The sequence below is a fragment of the Caenorhabditis elegans genome, chromosome V (genome assembly GCF_000002985.6).
Source record: "Caenorhabditis elegans chromosome V".
NCBI lineage: Eukaryota > Metazoa > Nematoda > Chromadorea > Rhabditida > Rhabditidae > Caenorhabditis > Caenorhabditis elegans.
This window is the reverse complement of record NC_003283.11, coordinates 11061196-11076206: the sequence shown is the minus strand read 5'-3', so window position 1 is coordinate 11076206 and position 15011 is coordinate 11061196. Positions and strand designations below refer to the sequence as shown.

Here is a 15011-nt window from a genome sequence, read left to right as displayed (position 1 = left end):
CAGACTTATAAAAAACGTCGTGAATTTTTTGATCTATTGGCGCGAAACATCTAGTAAATTTCCATGACTACACATTTATTGTCCAAAGTAAATTTTCTGTAGAATTCATTGTTTATTATTTGCCGGGACCTTTTATTTTTCGCGTCGACTCGGTTTCGCTATGGATAGACATTGGTGTGCGCACTCCTTCTGGATGTTTTTTCGAACAGAACATTTTCATGTCTCTGTTCTCTTGATTTTTTGCACTGTTTCTCACGCCATCGTCATTGTCGCCGCGTACATTTTTTCCGTCCGGCCGTCCGTCAATGGTGACTGGAGGTACCCGCCGTTACTCGATAAGGCCTTTTGTGGATGGATGACTGGCCTCTCTTCTTCTCTCGCCATTCTCCCCTCTCATCTTTTTTCTGTCCATTGAGAGGGCGCACGCGCCTCGCCCTTCTTCTCCTCTACTGGAAGATTGGGGGACACTTCGTGGTGAACTGGCTGACCATGGAATAAGAGAAACGCGCCGCGCATCTGCAGTATTTGAAAAGAGCGCCCACTCCGCGTCATCAAATCGCCACTGTCATTGGGCACAGTCGAAGTTGTTTCCGAAATCAATTCAAAACTCAGACTGACTCTGACTCTTTGTTCATGTACTCAATAACTTTGGTGTCATCGATCGTTAGTGCTATCTTTCTACGATGAAAGAGTAATTGTGTTGAGCCGTTCCCCTACGACAATTTGTCAATTTGGTTTCATGGAAAAGGAAGATCACGTCCCTATTTCTCACACATGAGTCACCATTCCTTATATATTCTGTACAAAAACAATATTTCTTTTGTTTTTATTGCGAAACATCGGAAATTGGAATCGGACGTTTTTGTTTCATTGCCCGAAACATTGCTGAGTCATCATTTCTAGAAAAAAACAATAATAATCGTCATTTTTGAAAATTTCAGTTTCCTCTCGTCTCGAACAAAAAACCACTTCAGCATTATGTATAGTTTTTGTTCTTTTCAATAAATATACATTCTTAGCCAGTTTCGTAGTTTTAATAATTTATTAGCTGTATAGTTACTTCTCCAGTTACCCAATTCAATAACTTGGTTGCAAACCACTTGATTCCATGAACCTTTCTAGTTCATGAAACGGATTGCACTAATATGACATAAATATACGATTTATAAAAGTTTCAAACTAGAAACTTTATCTTCGCTAATTCATAATATATGTTAAGGAGTTTTAATCTAAGTCAAAATAGTTTAATCCAAATACATAGGTTCTAAATAGTACTTTCGATATTGATTTAGGAATCATCTGTAATTTCTGCTCATTGAAACCTATGTTTCTCTATTTTTTTATTTCTTTCACTAGAACGTTGAAAATCATTGTCGCTTATACCATCATTTTCTCTGATCGTCAGCATCTCTCTGATTTACCATTCGTGTTTGGTTCTCTTGAAATATATAATTCTCGATGTGCCTCTCATTGTGCCAAACCAATAGCTGCGGTATATTTCTTTGCCATCTCTTTTCTAACGTTTTCATCGGCATGCTACGCGATTTGGTGTAATCTTCGCAAAGCAAAGCTGCTGCTACTGCTCTCGATCCCACTCCATCCACCCCCTCGATTCACAGAACTGCACAGGCGAAGTAGAGTGTAAACTGTCGGGTGCTCGAGGTGGGAGAGGCTGGAGATCCCGCCTCGTACTGATGGGAAGATCCTCAGTCATTCGAAGCAAACGATCCAATCGTCTTCACATCTTGCCACAGTTGCCTTATTATCTCGTTCATTGAATTTATATTAACAGGTAATCGTAGTATTCATGAATAATATTAATATTAGAGTTCACATTAAGTTTCACAGAATTTTGGAAAATAAAAACTGAAACATTAATTAACCGTTCCAAACATTTTCAAATAATGAAAATTCAAATTATTTTCGCAAAAATTCTTGTGCGCTTTCTTTTTTTCGTGTCTGCTTTTAAATGCGACTGTTTGCGATGCACTCAATTGATTAGATACTCGTTGCCACTTGCGAAAATTTATTTTAAAACAAACTTAAAAAAGCAGAGCACTAATCCATAGTTTTGCTACGACCTCCTCCTGTTTCATAATTTGTTATCGCATTGTGTGCCTGCGCATGTAACACTGCTCGAATTCTTAGAAATGCCCGCTGAACCGACTGTGTGTCAACGCTCTCGCCCCCTAAAGCACTATTGACTTTAGCGTATTTCTCAGAATTTCAAAGAAAAGACTATATTTTTAGACACCTCTTTTAGATGTTCTTTTTTTGCTACCATGTTCATGTTTGTCTCCATGTGAATCAGTAATCACAGTTTAGGTTTGTCATAGAGCAAGTGCTGGTCAGGGTTTAGCGCCATCTTGCGGTCCTTCATTTCATCTATGAGTCAACATTTGCATATGTACACAGAAAAAGAGCACCGCAAAAGCGCATTTTCTCAAAACTTGTGAAAGGACCCGGCTCGATAGTCGAACACCTTGTTTCATTTCAATTTTCTGTCAACTTCCGCTGCCCATCCTCTCGTTTGAGAGAAAACGTATCGAGAAAGCAAGGTAGTGAGTCTTCTGAGAATTACCACTAGTAAGCTCTGCCATCTCCATCTCTCGTTCTATCACAGATTTTCTTCAAAAACAACGGGAGCAATGTATGTTGTCTCTCGCCCCGGTCTCTGCTCCCGCAATCTTTGTATCCCTTTTGTTCTCTTAGAATGATGGCAACCCCGCCCACATTTTCCTCTCTCGTTTGTCTTCAGAAAGAGAGACATCCTCCCGCTCCCTTCCCACACCCACTTGCTCTTTTCTATTGACCACACATTATGAAGATAACCATGTTACTAATCAAATTCGTGTTCTTTTCCAATTTCTTTTTCTTTCATAAGCTCCTTTTATATCTTAAATCTAAACCTTTCTCATTTTTAAAATATAACTTATTTTCAGGTACATTAAAAACTAATCAGAATGTGTGACGACGAGGTTGCCGCTCTTGTTGTAGACAATGGATCCGGAATGTGCAAGGCCGGATTCGCCGGAGACGACGCTCCACGCGCCGTGTTCCCATCCATTGTCGGAAGACCACGTCATCAAGGAGTCATGGTCGGTATGGGACAGAAGGACTCGTACGTCGGAGACGAGGCCCAATCCAAGAGAGGTAAATAATTAATACATTCGATGATTAAATTTATGCGTACTATTTCAGGTATCCTTACCCTCAAGTACCCAATTGAGCACGGTATCGTCACCAACTGGGATGATATGGAGAAGATCTGGCATCACACCTTCTACAATGAGCTTCGTGTTGCCCCAGAAGAGCACCCAGTCCTCCTCACTGAAGCCCCACTCAATCCAAAGGCTAACCGTGAAAAGATGACCCAAATCATGTTCGAGACCTTCAACACCCCAGCCATGTATGTCGCCATCCAAGCTGTCCTCTCCCTCTACGCTTCCGGACGTACCACCGGAGTCGTCCTCGACTCTGGAGATGGTGTCACCCACACCGTCCCAATCTACGAAGGATATGCCCTCCCACACGCCATCCTCCGTCTTGACTTGGCTGGACGTGATCTTACTGATTACCTCATGAAGATCCTTACCGAGCGTGGTTACTCTTTCACCACCACCGCTGAGCGTGAAATCGTCCGTGACATCAAGGAGAAGCTCTGCTACGTCGCCCTCGACTTCGAGCAAGAAATGGCCACCGCCGCTTCTTCCTCTTCCCTCGAGAAGTCCTACGAACTTCCTGACGGACAAGTCATCACCGTCGGAAACGAACGTTTCCGTTGCCCAGAGGCTATGTTCCAGCCATCCTTCTTGGGTATGGAGTCCGCCGGAATCCACGAGACTTCTTACAACTCCATCATGAAGTGCGACATTGATATCCGTAAGGACTTGTACGCCAACACTGTTCTTTCCGGAGGAACCACCATGTACCCAGGAATTGCTGATCGTATGCAGAAGGAAATCACCGCTCTTGCCCCATCGTAAGTTTTCTATTTTTGTTTCAGTTAACAAATTAATTTGATTTTTTTTTCAGAACCATGAAGATCAAGATCATCGCCCCACCAGAGCGCAAGTACTCCGTCTGGATCGGAGGATCTATCCTCGCTTCCCTCTCCACCTTCCAACAGATGTGGATCTCCAAGCAAGAATACGACGAGTCCGGCCCATCCATCGTTCACCGCAAGTGCTTCTAAGCTCTTCGCCTTACCATTTTCTCTTTTCTTTCTTTTTTCTATACATTTTTTTCCAATTGTCACCAAATCGTTATGGTCCCTTTTGGGGCAATAACAAATTCTATCATCATTTCACGATCATGAGACCATTCAAAAAGACCATCAAGATTTTATTTCCGATCCTGCCACATAAGAAGACCCCACTACAATTTGCTCTGTTCTTTGTTTTGTGCATATTTGTTTTTTAATTGCTTCTTGCTATACACAAAATTTACAAAATAAAACGTTCCGGGCTCATTTTCTGGTAAATAATATTTCAAGTCAATAAATAATTTCAGAATTAGAAAAATTGTTTAGCGAATGTATAATCGTGGTGGTTTTTTGACAGATATACAACTACAAATCATATATTTTGTGCCCAAATCTATTTGTTTATAAGAATTGTAATGTTGGCTCAGAAGTACTGCTTCATTTTCGTTTCTTGTTCAGTCTAAATACAAAAATCTGATTATTCTCATAATTTGCACAAAAAAAAAACATCTAGACTCCAGAACTTTGTTCCTTGCCAAAAATGTCCAAAATGTTTTTTGGCACATGGCCAAAAAATTTGGATTTTTGAGAAATATAGAGAATTCTTGCATTTTCGAATCCCGAAATGTATGTTGAAAATTTCGAATACACATAATTAAAGTATGTATCTTATATGACAGCTTCCAAAATAATATGATGGTTGAAACTGAGTAATAGGAAATTATTGACTTTGAACACCATGTAGTGTATTTAATTGTTTTCTTAAATATACATATGACTTCACGAGAAGGCATATTTATACGAAATGGTCTCGCAGCGCGTTCAGCATTCATTTCAAAACGTTTCTATTAAACATTTGCGTAAATCACGAGTAGATCACTATTTTTCTCGTTTTCATAAATATTTATCCCGGTTTTGAACGCGCGGCAGGACCATTTGGTGTAAATGTTCTCCTTTTCAAATCGAAGAGAAAGAAAAAAAATACACTGAAAGAGTATTTTCAAACTTTTCTCCATTGGCGATACTCAACCTATACGGTTAATGTCTGACGAACTATTATAAACGTACTTATACTTTACACTTTAAACTTTACACACATTACTTCCTCGATCTCACACAGTCTCACAAGACAACTAATGTACTACATCTCATAAAAAAGTCGAATAATTGGAAATTTTGGTACCATAGAAACAAATGAGTTTAACATTTCCAGTTAAATTTTTCAAATATATGTGCTACATTACCTAAATGTGTTTGTTACCAAAATGCAAATATGTGTTATTAACAACTGAAACGTTTATGTTTACAGTTTTCAAATCTATGGTCACTGAATCGGTGTTTACTTATTTAAACTGATTGACCTACTAAAAATTTTCATTTATCACTATAACTCTGATCACACGATTGAAAAGTAATTATGATCGATAAGCCATTCACTTTTGAAACCAGTGTATTCTATTATGATTGCCTATTTTCGAGGTCAACTACCTCTCAATTCTTTTGTGTTCTCTCTTTTCATTTCCTGTTTGACTGCGGCGTTGTCGAACCGAAAGAAGAAAACTTTTGATCTATACCTTTTTTCCTTCTTTAAGCACACATATTTTGACATTTGTGGTGCAAAATAAACTCTCTTCAATACAGACTTTGATATTTTGAAATGAAACCTGTTGTACTTGAGAAACTGCGACATTTCTCATAAATTCGCCATGTATCTTTTGAATCGCTGCTTGCGCAATTTCTATTCTTATTCCAAATTCTTTTCTTCCTCTTCTAGGTAAGACATTTTTCTTTTTCTAGATCATACATCTTTTGTACATTTTTTTTTAATTCTGTATCCCTTCTGGGACTAAAATGAGGTTTTCTGCTTTGTAAATGGCAGAGAACTGAAACTAATCTTACACAAACTGTATTTGAATAAATACGCAACTTGAATAAATACTAGATTTTAATTAATTTATATCTTTCGCAAACTGGGGATGCTATTTTCTGTAGATAGTTGCAATAATAGGTATACCAAAAAAACTACCTATTCAGATTGAAAATTATCCAAAAATCAAAGTAATAACTTACTAACAGTCTCAAAGTTGTTGAAAATTTCAAAAAAGTTTAATTAAATTTTTGGGAATCAAAACATATTTGGAAACTTCTTGTACTTTTTTCAAAACTTTTCTCTATCTAGTGAAATTTTGTTAATAATATTTAGTATACCTATCCACTAAAAACTTTTGGAAAAATTCTAGAGACAACTTATGAACTTATTGATTCAAACCTCATCGTTTGCAGGGTAGAGCATATTTTGAGTCTCCACAAAAATTCCAATAAATGTTAATTTCATGAAATCATTTTTCTTTGTATCAACTTGCAAACATACGCATAGTTAAACCTTTTATCTATATCAAATGCTCCCCCAGTTCTCTCATAAAAATATAATAATCTTTATTTTTCCCTATCAGCTTATCACTCATCATCATGTTGTCCTTTTCTTTCTCTAAACCCTCTAATTTCTCGTTAAACTGATTTGTTTTTGGGCGATCTACCATGTGATTCCACTTTTTCGAAAACTAACCTGCTCACTTATTTTTGTTTGTTTATTTGCATTGAACGTCATTCATTTCTCTTCTCCATATTCAAATTGACAGTTTCCAGATTGATAAACACATTTTCAAATGAAAAGAATATTGCAATCAATTTTTTTGTACAGTGCACTACTCATTGTTGTCGAATGTACTTTATCAGTAACTTCTGGTAAGTTTCTTTTTTTCTTTTTGTGCATTTTGACTTTTTCAAATACTTCCTTTTTGTGAATCACTGTGTACACTTAAAAAACACAGAAAATTTGGTTTATTTACTCGCTACTGTTTTTAAGGTTTGTTTTTCTTGCAAATTCAGTAGATGAAAGGTACTCTACTAAATTTCTTATAATTACATTTTTAAAAAGTCAGAATAGCGCTAGTGGAGAAACAAACCAAAAAAATAGTATAGTGACGTTTTTTTGACATTTTTAAAATTTGGTGTCCACAATTGAGGTCATACCGTTTTCGCAAATCATGGTTTTTTTTTCAAGTTTTACATTTTAATTTTATTGTAATTTTTTTTCTAAGGATTGTATCGGTTCCAACATGTGGCATGGCTCTAAATTAAAAAAAAAAGTCCAAATTTTTCGTAATTTCATAATTTCAAAGAAAAAAAAGTGAAATTTACTGAAATTTTTGAAAAATCTAAAACTTTTTGTTGGACAAAACCCCAACTGGCGATACTCCAACTTCAAGCATTAAGAAACAAATATTATTTTATCAAATGACACAAAGTACGACCGAGATTATAACTTTTAATTAAAAAATTGCAAATATTAAAAGTTTAACGCAATCTTCTAGTTTTGTACGCGGCTTGATCAATACTATTTGAGAAGAAAAAGTGAAAATGAGGTTAAATTGGAACTATAAACCAGATATGTGTTCAGAGAATTACAATTGTGAACAAAACACAAAAATTAGACCATCAGATTTATTGGCCCATATCCAATGCAAACTTTTTTCAGACACCTTGCCAGAAGTGCCAATGCCAAAAGGAGCTTCATGTCCTCAATCGATTTTCCGACCTTCTCTACTTTTTTATCTTGCCCCTGCAGTGATCGCTTTTCTCATTTGCAACAAAAATATAACTTCGGACATTCGACACATGTATGGAAATTGAATAGATTTACTGTTTAACCTCAAAACATTTTTTGTCTGTACACTTTTTTGTTTTTTATTCCCTTCCACTTTCTTTTTGAAGTATCTTCGGGTTCATCTTTATATCACTGGTTCTAAATTTTGAAAAAAATTATTTTCGCTTGTTCCAGATTTAGAAATTGAAAAGCACACTCAATTACATAAATAATTGATTTAGAAAAACACACTCAAGCTCTGATTTTCCTGAAATGTTTCGAATAATTCATTCTCTGAGTGACATCAAAAATCTTCTTCTTTAGAAGACGTCAATGTTCGAAATAAAAAGATTACATGAACTTTTCAAATGAATGACTCAGCAACGTTGGTTCATGATCCAACGTATAGAAGCTATAATTGGATATGTGACAGACCAGAAAGAAAAGAGGAAAGAGGTAATGACGAGAGTATTCATGTGTTTAAGAATATGTTGGAAGCTCTATAAGAGCAACCTATTCATCAAATACGTCTGTCAATTTCAATATCGTTTGTTTGAATTTCTTAGCAACCAAATACATTTGGTGAATAGTAGATCGAATTCGCTATTTTAATTGTTGTACGCCACTAGCGTCATCAATTTACCATGGCAAGTGGATATCAGTGATTTGCAATACCAGAAAAAAATCAGCGATTTTTAAAAAAATTAAAAAAAGAGCAGCCAAACTGAAAAAAACTCGTTTTTAAAAGCTGGCTGTATTATTCATTAACTTTTGATAAGAACAGTTCCGTCATTTTACAATTTAGGCTCCTCATGAATCATCATATATTTTTGAAGGCCAGATATCGTATAATAGGGAAGAGAAGGTGGAGAAGCCGTGTTGTTAAAAATATGTGGTAGTAAAACTTAAAAATAAAAATCACTAACTGCAAAGATGCCTGTTCTAAAAATACCTGGAACATATGTTCCGCATTTTTTCTTCTTGATTCCACGTCACTACGCCTATTCAACCCACTCTTTATCTACCCATTTTACGTCTGCCAAACATTATTTTTTAGTTCGTCACTCAATCTCATTATTTCTTCAAAGAAAATCGTACAACGTTGAAAAACCAATAAAACACCCGATTCCATTTCTTAATTCCATGTGATCCTATATCCATTTTCAGGCCCTTTTGCACATCCAATTAGGTTGTGGGTTATAAAAACCGGAAGACGCAATCCTCTCATTCAAAATTCTCATTCTTCATTGAATACACCAATTCTATTTTTGATGTTTGTAGTCTTTTCTTATTTTCATTATTTCTCTGAAACAAATTTTCAATTCTTTCTGTTTCTGGCTTGCAAACCCTTATAATAATACTAATGTTCGTTAAGTATTCAAATATTCTCGCAGGTTTCTCCATCATAATAAGATATTGTCAACAGAGTGACACCATTGCATAAAATATATTTGAGTGAACTTTATTCCCACAATTTTTAACAATTATTGTGCACAATCGTTTGAAAAAAGTACGATTTCGTATAGCAACCCAGTGATTTAAAATTTGAAAAGATCAAATTCATGCAAAATTGATGGTTGGGGCACTATAACCCGGTGACGTTGATAATCATACCAATTTCCTTTTTTTTTCTGCACACTTGCATTATTTTGAAAAAGTCTAAAGCTTGAAAAAAGATTCAACTTATGCATAATCCACCTTCATCACGTGTTGAAACTAGGCGGGCTGCAGGCAAAGTGTTTCCTGTGAATGGATAAACGTTCAGAGAAACATTTTATAAATCTGGATAAATCTGAACGCTAGGTTGCTGGTTTTTGATATTCAACGTTTCATGAAACCTTAAAAACTTATGGTTAGAGTTTCTATTAATTTTAACCGGTTCTATAGAGTCAAGACTGTTTTTTTTAAATATTTTTCAGCCTTCTATTCGAGAGTAGAAAAAAGTAGAAAAATTTATTAGAAAAATTTGTTTGAGTGCTATGCTATTAGAGGCTTAAAATATCCTCAATAGACAGAGTCCTATGAAAATTAGTCTTGCATGTAAGAAACAAATTATAATTTCCAATCTTCAATTGTAGATTTGTTTGATCAGCATTCAGTACTGAATGCTGATAAAAACTCTCGGCACCTGCACTTTGTGACTTTGAGAGCTTGGGAGTTTTTCAACGCTTTCAATGAAAAGTAAAATTGTTTTCAAAATTCCCACTATCAGCAAATCTACAATTAAAGGTTGAAAATTATAATTGTCCTTCGAAATGAGAAAACATCTGAAATTATCTTTCACTTTGAAAATCTTTCATTAGTCAAAAGATCAGCAGTTCTCAATTATGAAATTTTGTATAAGAACCATAGATTTCAAAAATACCAGCTGCAACACCAAATTCTTGAGCGTGGGGGTAAATAGTCATATGCTTCTTGTTTGTTGTTTTCCCACCTTATTCTGAATTGCAAATTTGCAAGATTTTTGAAATCTCAGAAATTTCAAAAACTACAAAACCTTTCAAAAGTGCAGTTAATTGCTTTCTAGAAATCTCTATCCATTTCCTACTGTAGTAGTATATGTCATTTAATGAGCACTTTCGATAGTCTTCACTACTTGTGCTCTCCGGTCGTCGGCTCACAATGCTCCAGGCTCCGCCTACTTTCTTGTCTCCTCCTCTATCTTCTTCCAGTTCTCAGCTCATTTTCCTACTTATACCACCAACAAAAGCTGTTTCTTCTCATATTTCAATCATTTTTTCAGGAATGGCCGTCATAAATCGTGCACTTCTTCTCTTGTGTATTCTGTTTGCTTTATCCGAAGCTTACAGTCGCATGGAGTTGGAGTAAGTTAAGAACTTTTTGTTGTAAAAAAATGTCATATATTCCAGAGACCGCATGCAGATGTCGCGATTTCAAGAACCGGTAAAAGGAGCCGCTGGCCAAATGGGAGGGTGAGTTATTTTCAAAGTTTTCTGTATAGATTAAACCCGAGCTTTCAAGCTGATCAACTAAAAACAAACAAACATTTTTCAGTGATCCGTACATCCACTACTTATCGGAGTATTTCGGACGTCCCATGAAGCGCCATTCGGCTGGCTCGACATATCCGGAGTCGTTGTAAACGAAAATTTGTTAACTCTTTTTAATCAAAAAATTCAACTGTGTAATCTTTATTTGTAACAAACTATGACAATCTTTATTATTAACATAATTTCCCCGTGTCTACATTCACAAAAACCCAACTTTAATCTTTTACCATAATTGTTTTTAATTTTTAATGAGATTGATGCGAAAATTTTTTTACAAAATACTTTTACCATGCTCGTCATGGATTGAATGCTATGTTTTTTTACCGACTTGCAGGAGGTCTATATATTGTCTTTTCCGGATACCTAGTTTAAATGAAGCTATTTGTTAACAATTGTATTGTTTTTTTGTGCTCAATGTAAGTCTGATTGTGCAAATCAGAATAAAACAGAAAATGTCTTATGCGGTTTTTGATCAAACTTGTGCACTTGATTCAATTGACTCACGATCTAGAAAAAATTCATTCTGTTTTGAATAATGTACTGACGTATCTATAAAAAGAGGAATCACGCAGTTAGATCTGAAATCTGACTAGAATGAAAAAAAAACGAATAATAAAATGGGGATTCTATGATCTTTGGGAGCAAAGAATTTTAATATTAACAGATGACTCGTTGAGAACTTGTAGAATGAGCTCTAATGAAGTTGAGTAAACAACTATCTCTCTAGTATCATCAAAGTGAGACAACTTAAAAAATTAGTTAGGCGGGAATAATAAAATTTCACTGTGGTTGGATCCTCTGGTTGGCATAAATTGTCTGGTAATTTTTTTTGAATGTCAATAAAAAGCGAACAAATAAAAATGTTGAGAAAAACAAAACGTCAGATATCTATATCCAATTTCTTGAAACCTGTATGAAGAAACCTAAGAAAATTTGGACATGTATATACTGTGTTTTCTCTATGAGTCTTAAAGCCTCTATGTATATACTTGCACAGAAGTAATCAAAAATTAGTACTGCATGCGCTCGACATTTGCCCAAGTTTGGCCCAAAAAATATTATCTTGGATTAGAAACTGGCTAAACTTGGGCAAAGGTTAGGCAAGACTTTGGCGAAACTTGGATTCAGGCAATATCAAAGTTTAACTCAAGTTTCACCCAACTCTTGCTAAATGTTGGCCCAAGTTTGAAACGAAACAAGAAAAGTGTGGGCCAAAGTTTGGCGAGAGTTGGGGGAAACTTGGGTGGAATTTTTTAAATTTTCTAAACATAACAATTTCTTTTTCAGATTATATTTTCATACAACGTCCGGTTTTCAGTTCAGTTTTATTTACGGTTACAATTCATTATCTGCGTTAGTTGTATAACATTTTGGAACATTTTTTATTTGCAAATGGGTGGAGCTGTGGATATTTGAGTCTTATATTTTATAGAAACAAGGTAAGCATTTTCAGTTGAAACTTGTTTTTGTTATGAGAGACGAATTAGAGAGATTGATAAAAAGTTAATAACTTTTGCTTTCAAAAGTTATATTTTTTCAAACAAAAGTATCGATTCGAAAACGAGCATCTTTTAGAACTTACCAGATGAGTTCTAACAAGTTGTAAACTCACATATATTATTTCCCAAAGTGTGTGCTGAAGAATAATTATTTTTAGTTTGTTTCTGGAGGTGTTTATTATTTAAATAATTTTTTAAATTAATAAACTTCTAATGTTGTACTTAAAAAAAGAAACCGTACATTTAAGGCAGTTATTAAAAATCAAGAATCAAGTACGCGAGGCATTAGGAACTCAAAGTGATTCAGTCCTTGGAAACTGTTTTTCAAAACCGAACAAAATCACTTTTAAAAATAAGGAAAATTATATAAACTTGTTAACGGTTTCATTTTGTCATTACGGTCTATTTTGTATATTTTAAACCTAAATCCCTAATGATGCATTTTCAACAAAAAAAAAAACGTATTTTCATTTTTAACAGCTTCTTCTTCAAACTTGTTTCAACATATTCATCTTTATTTTGTCTGCCTTCTCGTCCTCCCTCTCCCATCAAAAATGCAAAACGACGCATCTAATCCGATATTCTATTTCTCTCTATCAGTACTCTCAAACCACAGACTCACTGCTCAACACGCAACCGAAATTTTGACGTCGTCCAAGACAACCACTCGAGAGACATCACTTATATGATAATTTTCATCTCTGCCTCACTTCCTACACTTTTTCAAAATGTTCAAACCATCAAACTGCAGTATTGGTAATTTAGTTATAGACAACGTGAGATTTTTACAGTTTATTTCAAACAATTAAACCATATTCAAAATTTCAGTGTGGATTTGGAAAGTTTTGTTGTATGGACGGCTGCTGTATAGACTTTACTTACGTCATTATTTTGTTGTGAGTCAAAATCATCCAAATTTTGAATTTTCAAACTTTTGAAATTTTTAGAATTGTTGTTTCTATGATAGTCACAGTTGCTATTTTTATTCATGTTGAAGTGATGAAGGAGCGGAGATTCAATGAAAAATTGATAAAACACATTGAATCTTTAAATAATGATGGAGTCAATAGAAGGTTTGGTAAGTTTTAATTTCTTAATTTGTAAAAACTGTGGACATTCCGGTGTTAGTTACTGTTGTAGTATGATTATTTATTTTTTCAAATATTAACATCTCCTTTCAAAACCATATTTAATTTGATAAAATTTAACGATTTTTTTTAAATAGAATAATTGAATCTTGCCGTAATTGAAATAATTTTCAGAAGAAACGAGAATATTCCTTGGAGCTTCTCCAATTGAATCATGTCCATTCAATTTACCACCGAGTTGCAGTCCTCCGATGACAGTTCCTAAATTAAAATTTCATAAAAATCGCCCAATCCGCCAATTTCTTCACAAGCATTTGTGATATTTTCTGGTTTTTCGTCTTGGCCTTATCATTATTTTTGTTTTAACATTTTCCAGTTTGTTTTCATCACGAAAAAATAAAATCTATCAAAAATAAATCAAAACATGTTGAACAAACACGTGACCCAGGCATCTGAAATCACATTTACTTTCAGCAGCCATCTCGATTTCAGTTTATTTGGACAGAAAAAGTAAATAAATAAAAAAAAGTGCATTTTTGAAGGTGTTTACCACCTCCGTTTTAAATTTTACTCTCATTTTTGCTGCGCCCGTCACACGATTTAATGTCCCTTTCCAACTGGTCGCTTTGCAAAACAAGAGAAAGATCGAAAAGAAAAAATAGAGTGTGATTTGAAGATACACTTATTTAGTTGAGAACAATTGGTCAGTAGGTTTCGAATCACATGAAGAAGGCGGTATTGTTCTTCTGGAGAGACTGTCTATGAAACCACATTCAATCATTTATTTTTTTCCTGTTGCAGACATTATGTATATACTGTTGTTTTGTTGTCTTATTGTGTTTTCAAGATCTTCTTCACTTATTTTTACCATCAAATATCCTCGCCATCCTCAAGTTGAAATGAAAATTATCAAAAAAATAAATAAAGAAAAAGGTTTTGGAAAACCAAACTGCATTCTCATTTAGAAATGTAGAGATAAGGTTTTGAAATTGGTTACTGTCAAAACTTAGGACAACAAATACTTCAAATTAATAACGACATTTTTGTTTATGGAAGCAAGTATTCTCATCAACAATCATGTTTTAGATTGTTGATTTTTTCTGGACCTAAATCTTGGGTACGACCGGTCAACGTATTTTTCAATTTGTATACACCATCTGATAATAAAACACAACTGGTTCAGTGGTACTCAGGGAAAAGTTCATGCGTACCTGAACTAAAAATTAACTGTGAACAACAGACCAACTAAATAATCAGTTGATGTTTTTAACCGGTTTGTCAACTTCATTCGTCTCCCGTATCCTTTTTATTCGTATTTTTCAAAGACTTTCAAAGCTCTCACTTTCTCGAACTGTTGACCGTATAACGTCATCTCAATAAATATCAAAATACTCTTTTAAAATCATTTAAGTGGGAAGAGTTAGTTGATTTAAAATATCCCATTATTTGTAACCAGTGGGATGTTTACACCAGCTCATTTTCAGGTCAGCTGTCCCTTGATCTATCGGTATCATGAATCCAGTCGAGAAACGTGGTTTTGGGATATCTTGAGTGTTGAAAGAA

At 34.7% G+C, this 15011-nt stretch overlaps 4 protein-coding genes and 6 non-coding genes across 10 annotated transcripts; 6 read left to right on the top strand and 4 right to left on the bottom strand.

Moving 5' to 3' along the window:
- Positions 1-241: 241 nt before the first annotated feature.
- On the bottom strand, positions 242-562 carry T04C12.21. Its single transcript, NR_069412.1, has one exon. It is a non-coding gene; the product is annotated as an Unclassified non-coding RNA T04C12.21 (non-coding RNA).
- Positions 242-607, top strand: T04C12.15. Its single transcript, NR_069411.1, has one exon. It is a non-coding gene; the product is annotated as an Unclassified non-coding RNA T04C12.15 (non-coding RNA).
- Positions 608-2942: 2335 nt separating this feature from the next.
- On the top strand, positions 2943-4517 carry act-3 (Actin-3). Its single transcript, NM_001380754.2, has 3 exons — positions 2943-3153; positions 3202-3982; positions 4036-4517. The coding sequence occupies exons 1-3, from the start codon at positions 2964-2966 to the stop codon at positions 4193-4195; spliced, it is 1131 nt and encodes a 376-aa protein (NP_001366892.1). The 5' UTR covers positions 2943-2963; the 3' UTR covers positions 4196-4517.
- On the bottom strand, positions 3032-3201 carry T04C12.17. The gene has a single exon (NR_069410.1). It is a non-coding gene; the product is annotated as an Unclassified non-coding RNA T04C12.17 (non-coding RNA).
- T04C12.26 lies at positions 3805-3954 on the bottom strand. Its single transcript, NR_069409.1, has one exon. It is a non-coding gene; the product is annotated as an Unclassified non-coding RNA T04C12.26 (non-coding RNA).
- Positions 4518-4682: 165 nt separating the features above from the next.
- On the top strand, positions 4683-4703 carry 21ur-13032. Its single transcript, NR_069408.1, has one exon.
- Positions 4704-6848: 2145 nt separating this feature from the next.
- On the top strand, positions 6849-8160 carry T04C12.8 (uncharacterized protein). The gene is made up of 2 exons (NM_001028931.4): positions 6849-6949; positions 7743-8160. The coding sequence occupies exons 1-2, from the start codon at positions 6871-6873 to the stop codon at positions 7895-7897; spliced, it is 234 nt and encodes a 77-aa protein (NP_001024102.1). The 5' UTR covers positions 6849-6870; the 3' UTR covers positions 7898-8160.
- Positions 8161-10593: 2433 nt separating this feature from the next.
- nlp-80 (Neuropeptide-Like Protein) lies at positions 10594-11253 on the top strand. The gene is made up of 3 exons (NM_073415.7): positions 10594-10675; positions 10721-10783; positions 10866-11253. The coding sequence occupies exons 1-3, from the start codon at positions 10596-10598 to the stop codon at positions 10951-10953; spliced, it is 231 nt and encodes a 76-aa protein (NP_505816.1). The 5' UTR covers positions 10594-10595; the 3' UTR covers positions 10954-11253.
- Positions 11254-12859: 1606 nt separating this feature from the next.
- T04C12.20 lies at positions 12860-12966 on the bottom strand. The gene has a single exon (NR_069407.1). It is a non-coding gene; the product is annotated as an Unclassified non-coding RNA T04C12.20 (non-coding RNA).
- Positions 12967-12991: 25 nt separating this feature from the next.
- T04C12.9 (CX domain-containing protein) lies at positions 12992-13862 on the top strand. The gene is made up of 4 exons (NM_001392609.1): positions 12992-13136; positions 13189-13256; positions 13308-13438; positions 13623-13862. The coding sequence occupies exons 1-4, from the start codon at positions 13089-13091 to the stop codon at positions 13766-13768; spliced, it is 393 nt and encodes a 130-aa protein (NP_001379481.1). The 5' UTR covers positions 12992-13088; the 3' UTR covers positions 13769-13862.
- Positions 13863-15011: the final 1149 nt, after the last annotated feature.

Excerpts from the sequence above, each read along its gene's own strand:
- act-3 (NM_001380754.2), top strand. The coding sequence starts at position 2,964 with ATGTGTGACGACGAGGTTGCCGCTCTTGTTGTAGACAATGGATCCGGA. Across the intron at positions 3,154-3,201 it reads CGAGGCCCAATCCAAGAGAG|GTATCCTTACCCTCAAGTAC; the intron begins GTAAATAATTAA and ends GTACTATTTCAG. Across the intron at positions 3,983-4,035 it reads ATCACCGCTCTTGCCCCATC|AACCATGAAGATCAAGATCA; the intron begins GTAAGTTTTCTA and ends TTTTTTTTTCAG.
- T04C12.8 (NM_001028931.4), top strand. The coding sequence starts at position 6,871 with ATGAAAAGAATATTGCAATCAATTTTTTTGTACAGTGCACTACTCATT. Across the intron at positions 6,950-7,742 it reads TACTTTATCAGTAACTTCTG|ACACCTTGCCAGAAGTGCCA; the intron begins GTAAGTTTCTTT and ends AACTTTTTTCAG.
- nlp-80 (NM_073415.7), top strand. The coding sequence starts at position 10,596 with ATGGCCGTCATAAATCGTGCACTTCTTCTCTTGTGTATTCTGTTTGCT. Across the intron at positions 10,676-10,720 it reads TACAGTCGCATGGAGTTGGA|AGACCGCATGCAGATGTCGC; the intron begins GTAAGTTAAGAA and ends CATATATTCCAG. Across the intron at positions 10,784-10,865 it reads GCCGCTGGCCAAATGGGAGG|TGATCCGTACATCCACTACT; the intron begins GTGAGTTATTTT and ends AACATTTTTCAG.
- T04C12.9 (NM_001392609.1), top strand. The coding sequence starts at position 13,089 with ATGTTCAAACCATCAAACTGCAGTATTGGTAATTTAGTTATAGACAAC. Across the intron at positions 13,137-13,188 it reads GTAATTTAGTTATAGACAAC|TGTGGATTTGGAAAGTTTTG; the intron begins GTGAGATTTTTA and ends TCAAAATTTCAG. Across the intron at positions 13,439-13,622 it reads TGGAGTCAATAGAAGGTTTG|AAGAAACGAGAATATTCCTT; the intron begins GTAAGTTTTAAT and ends AATAATTTTCAG.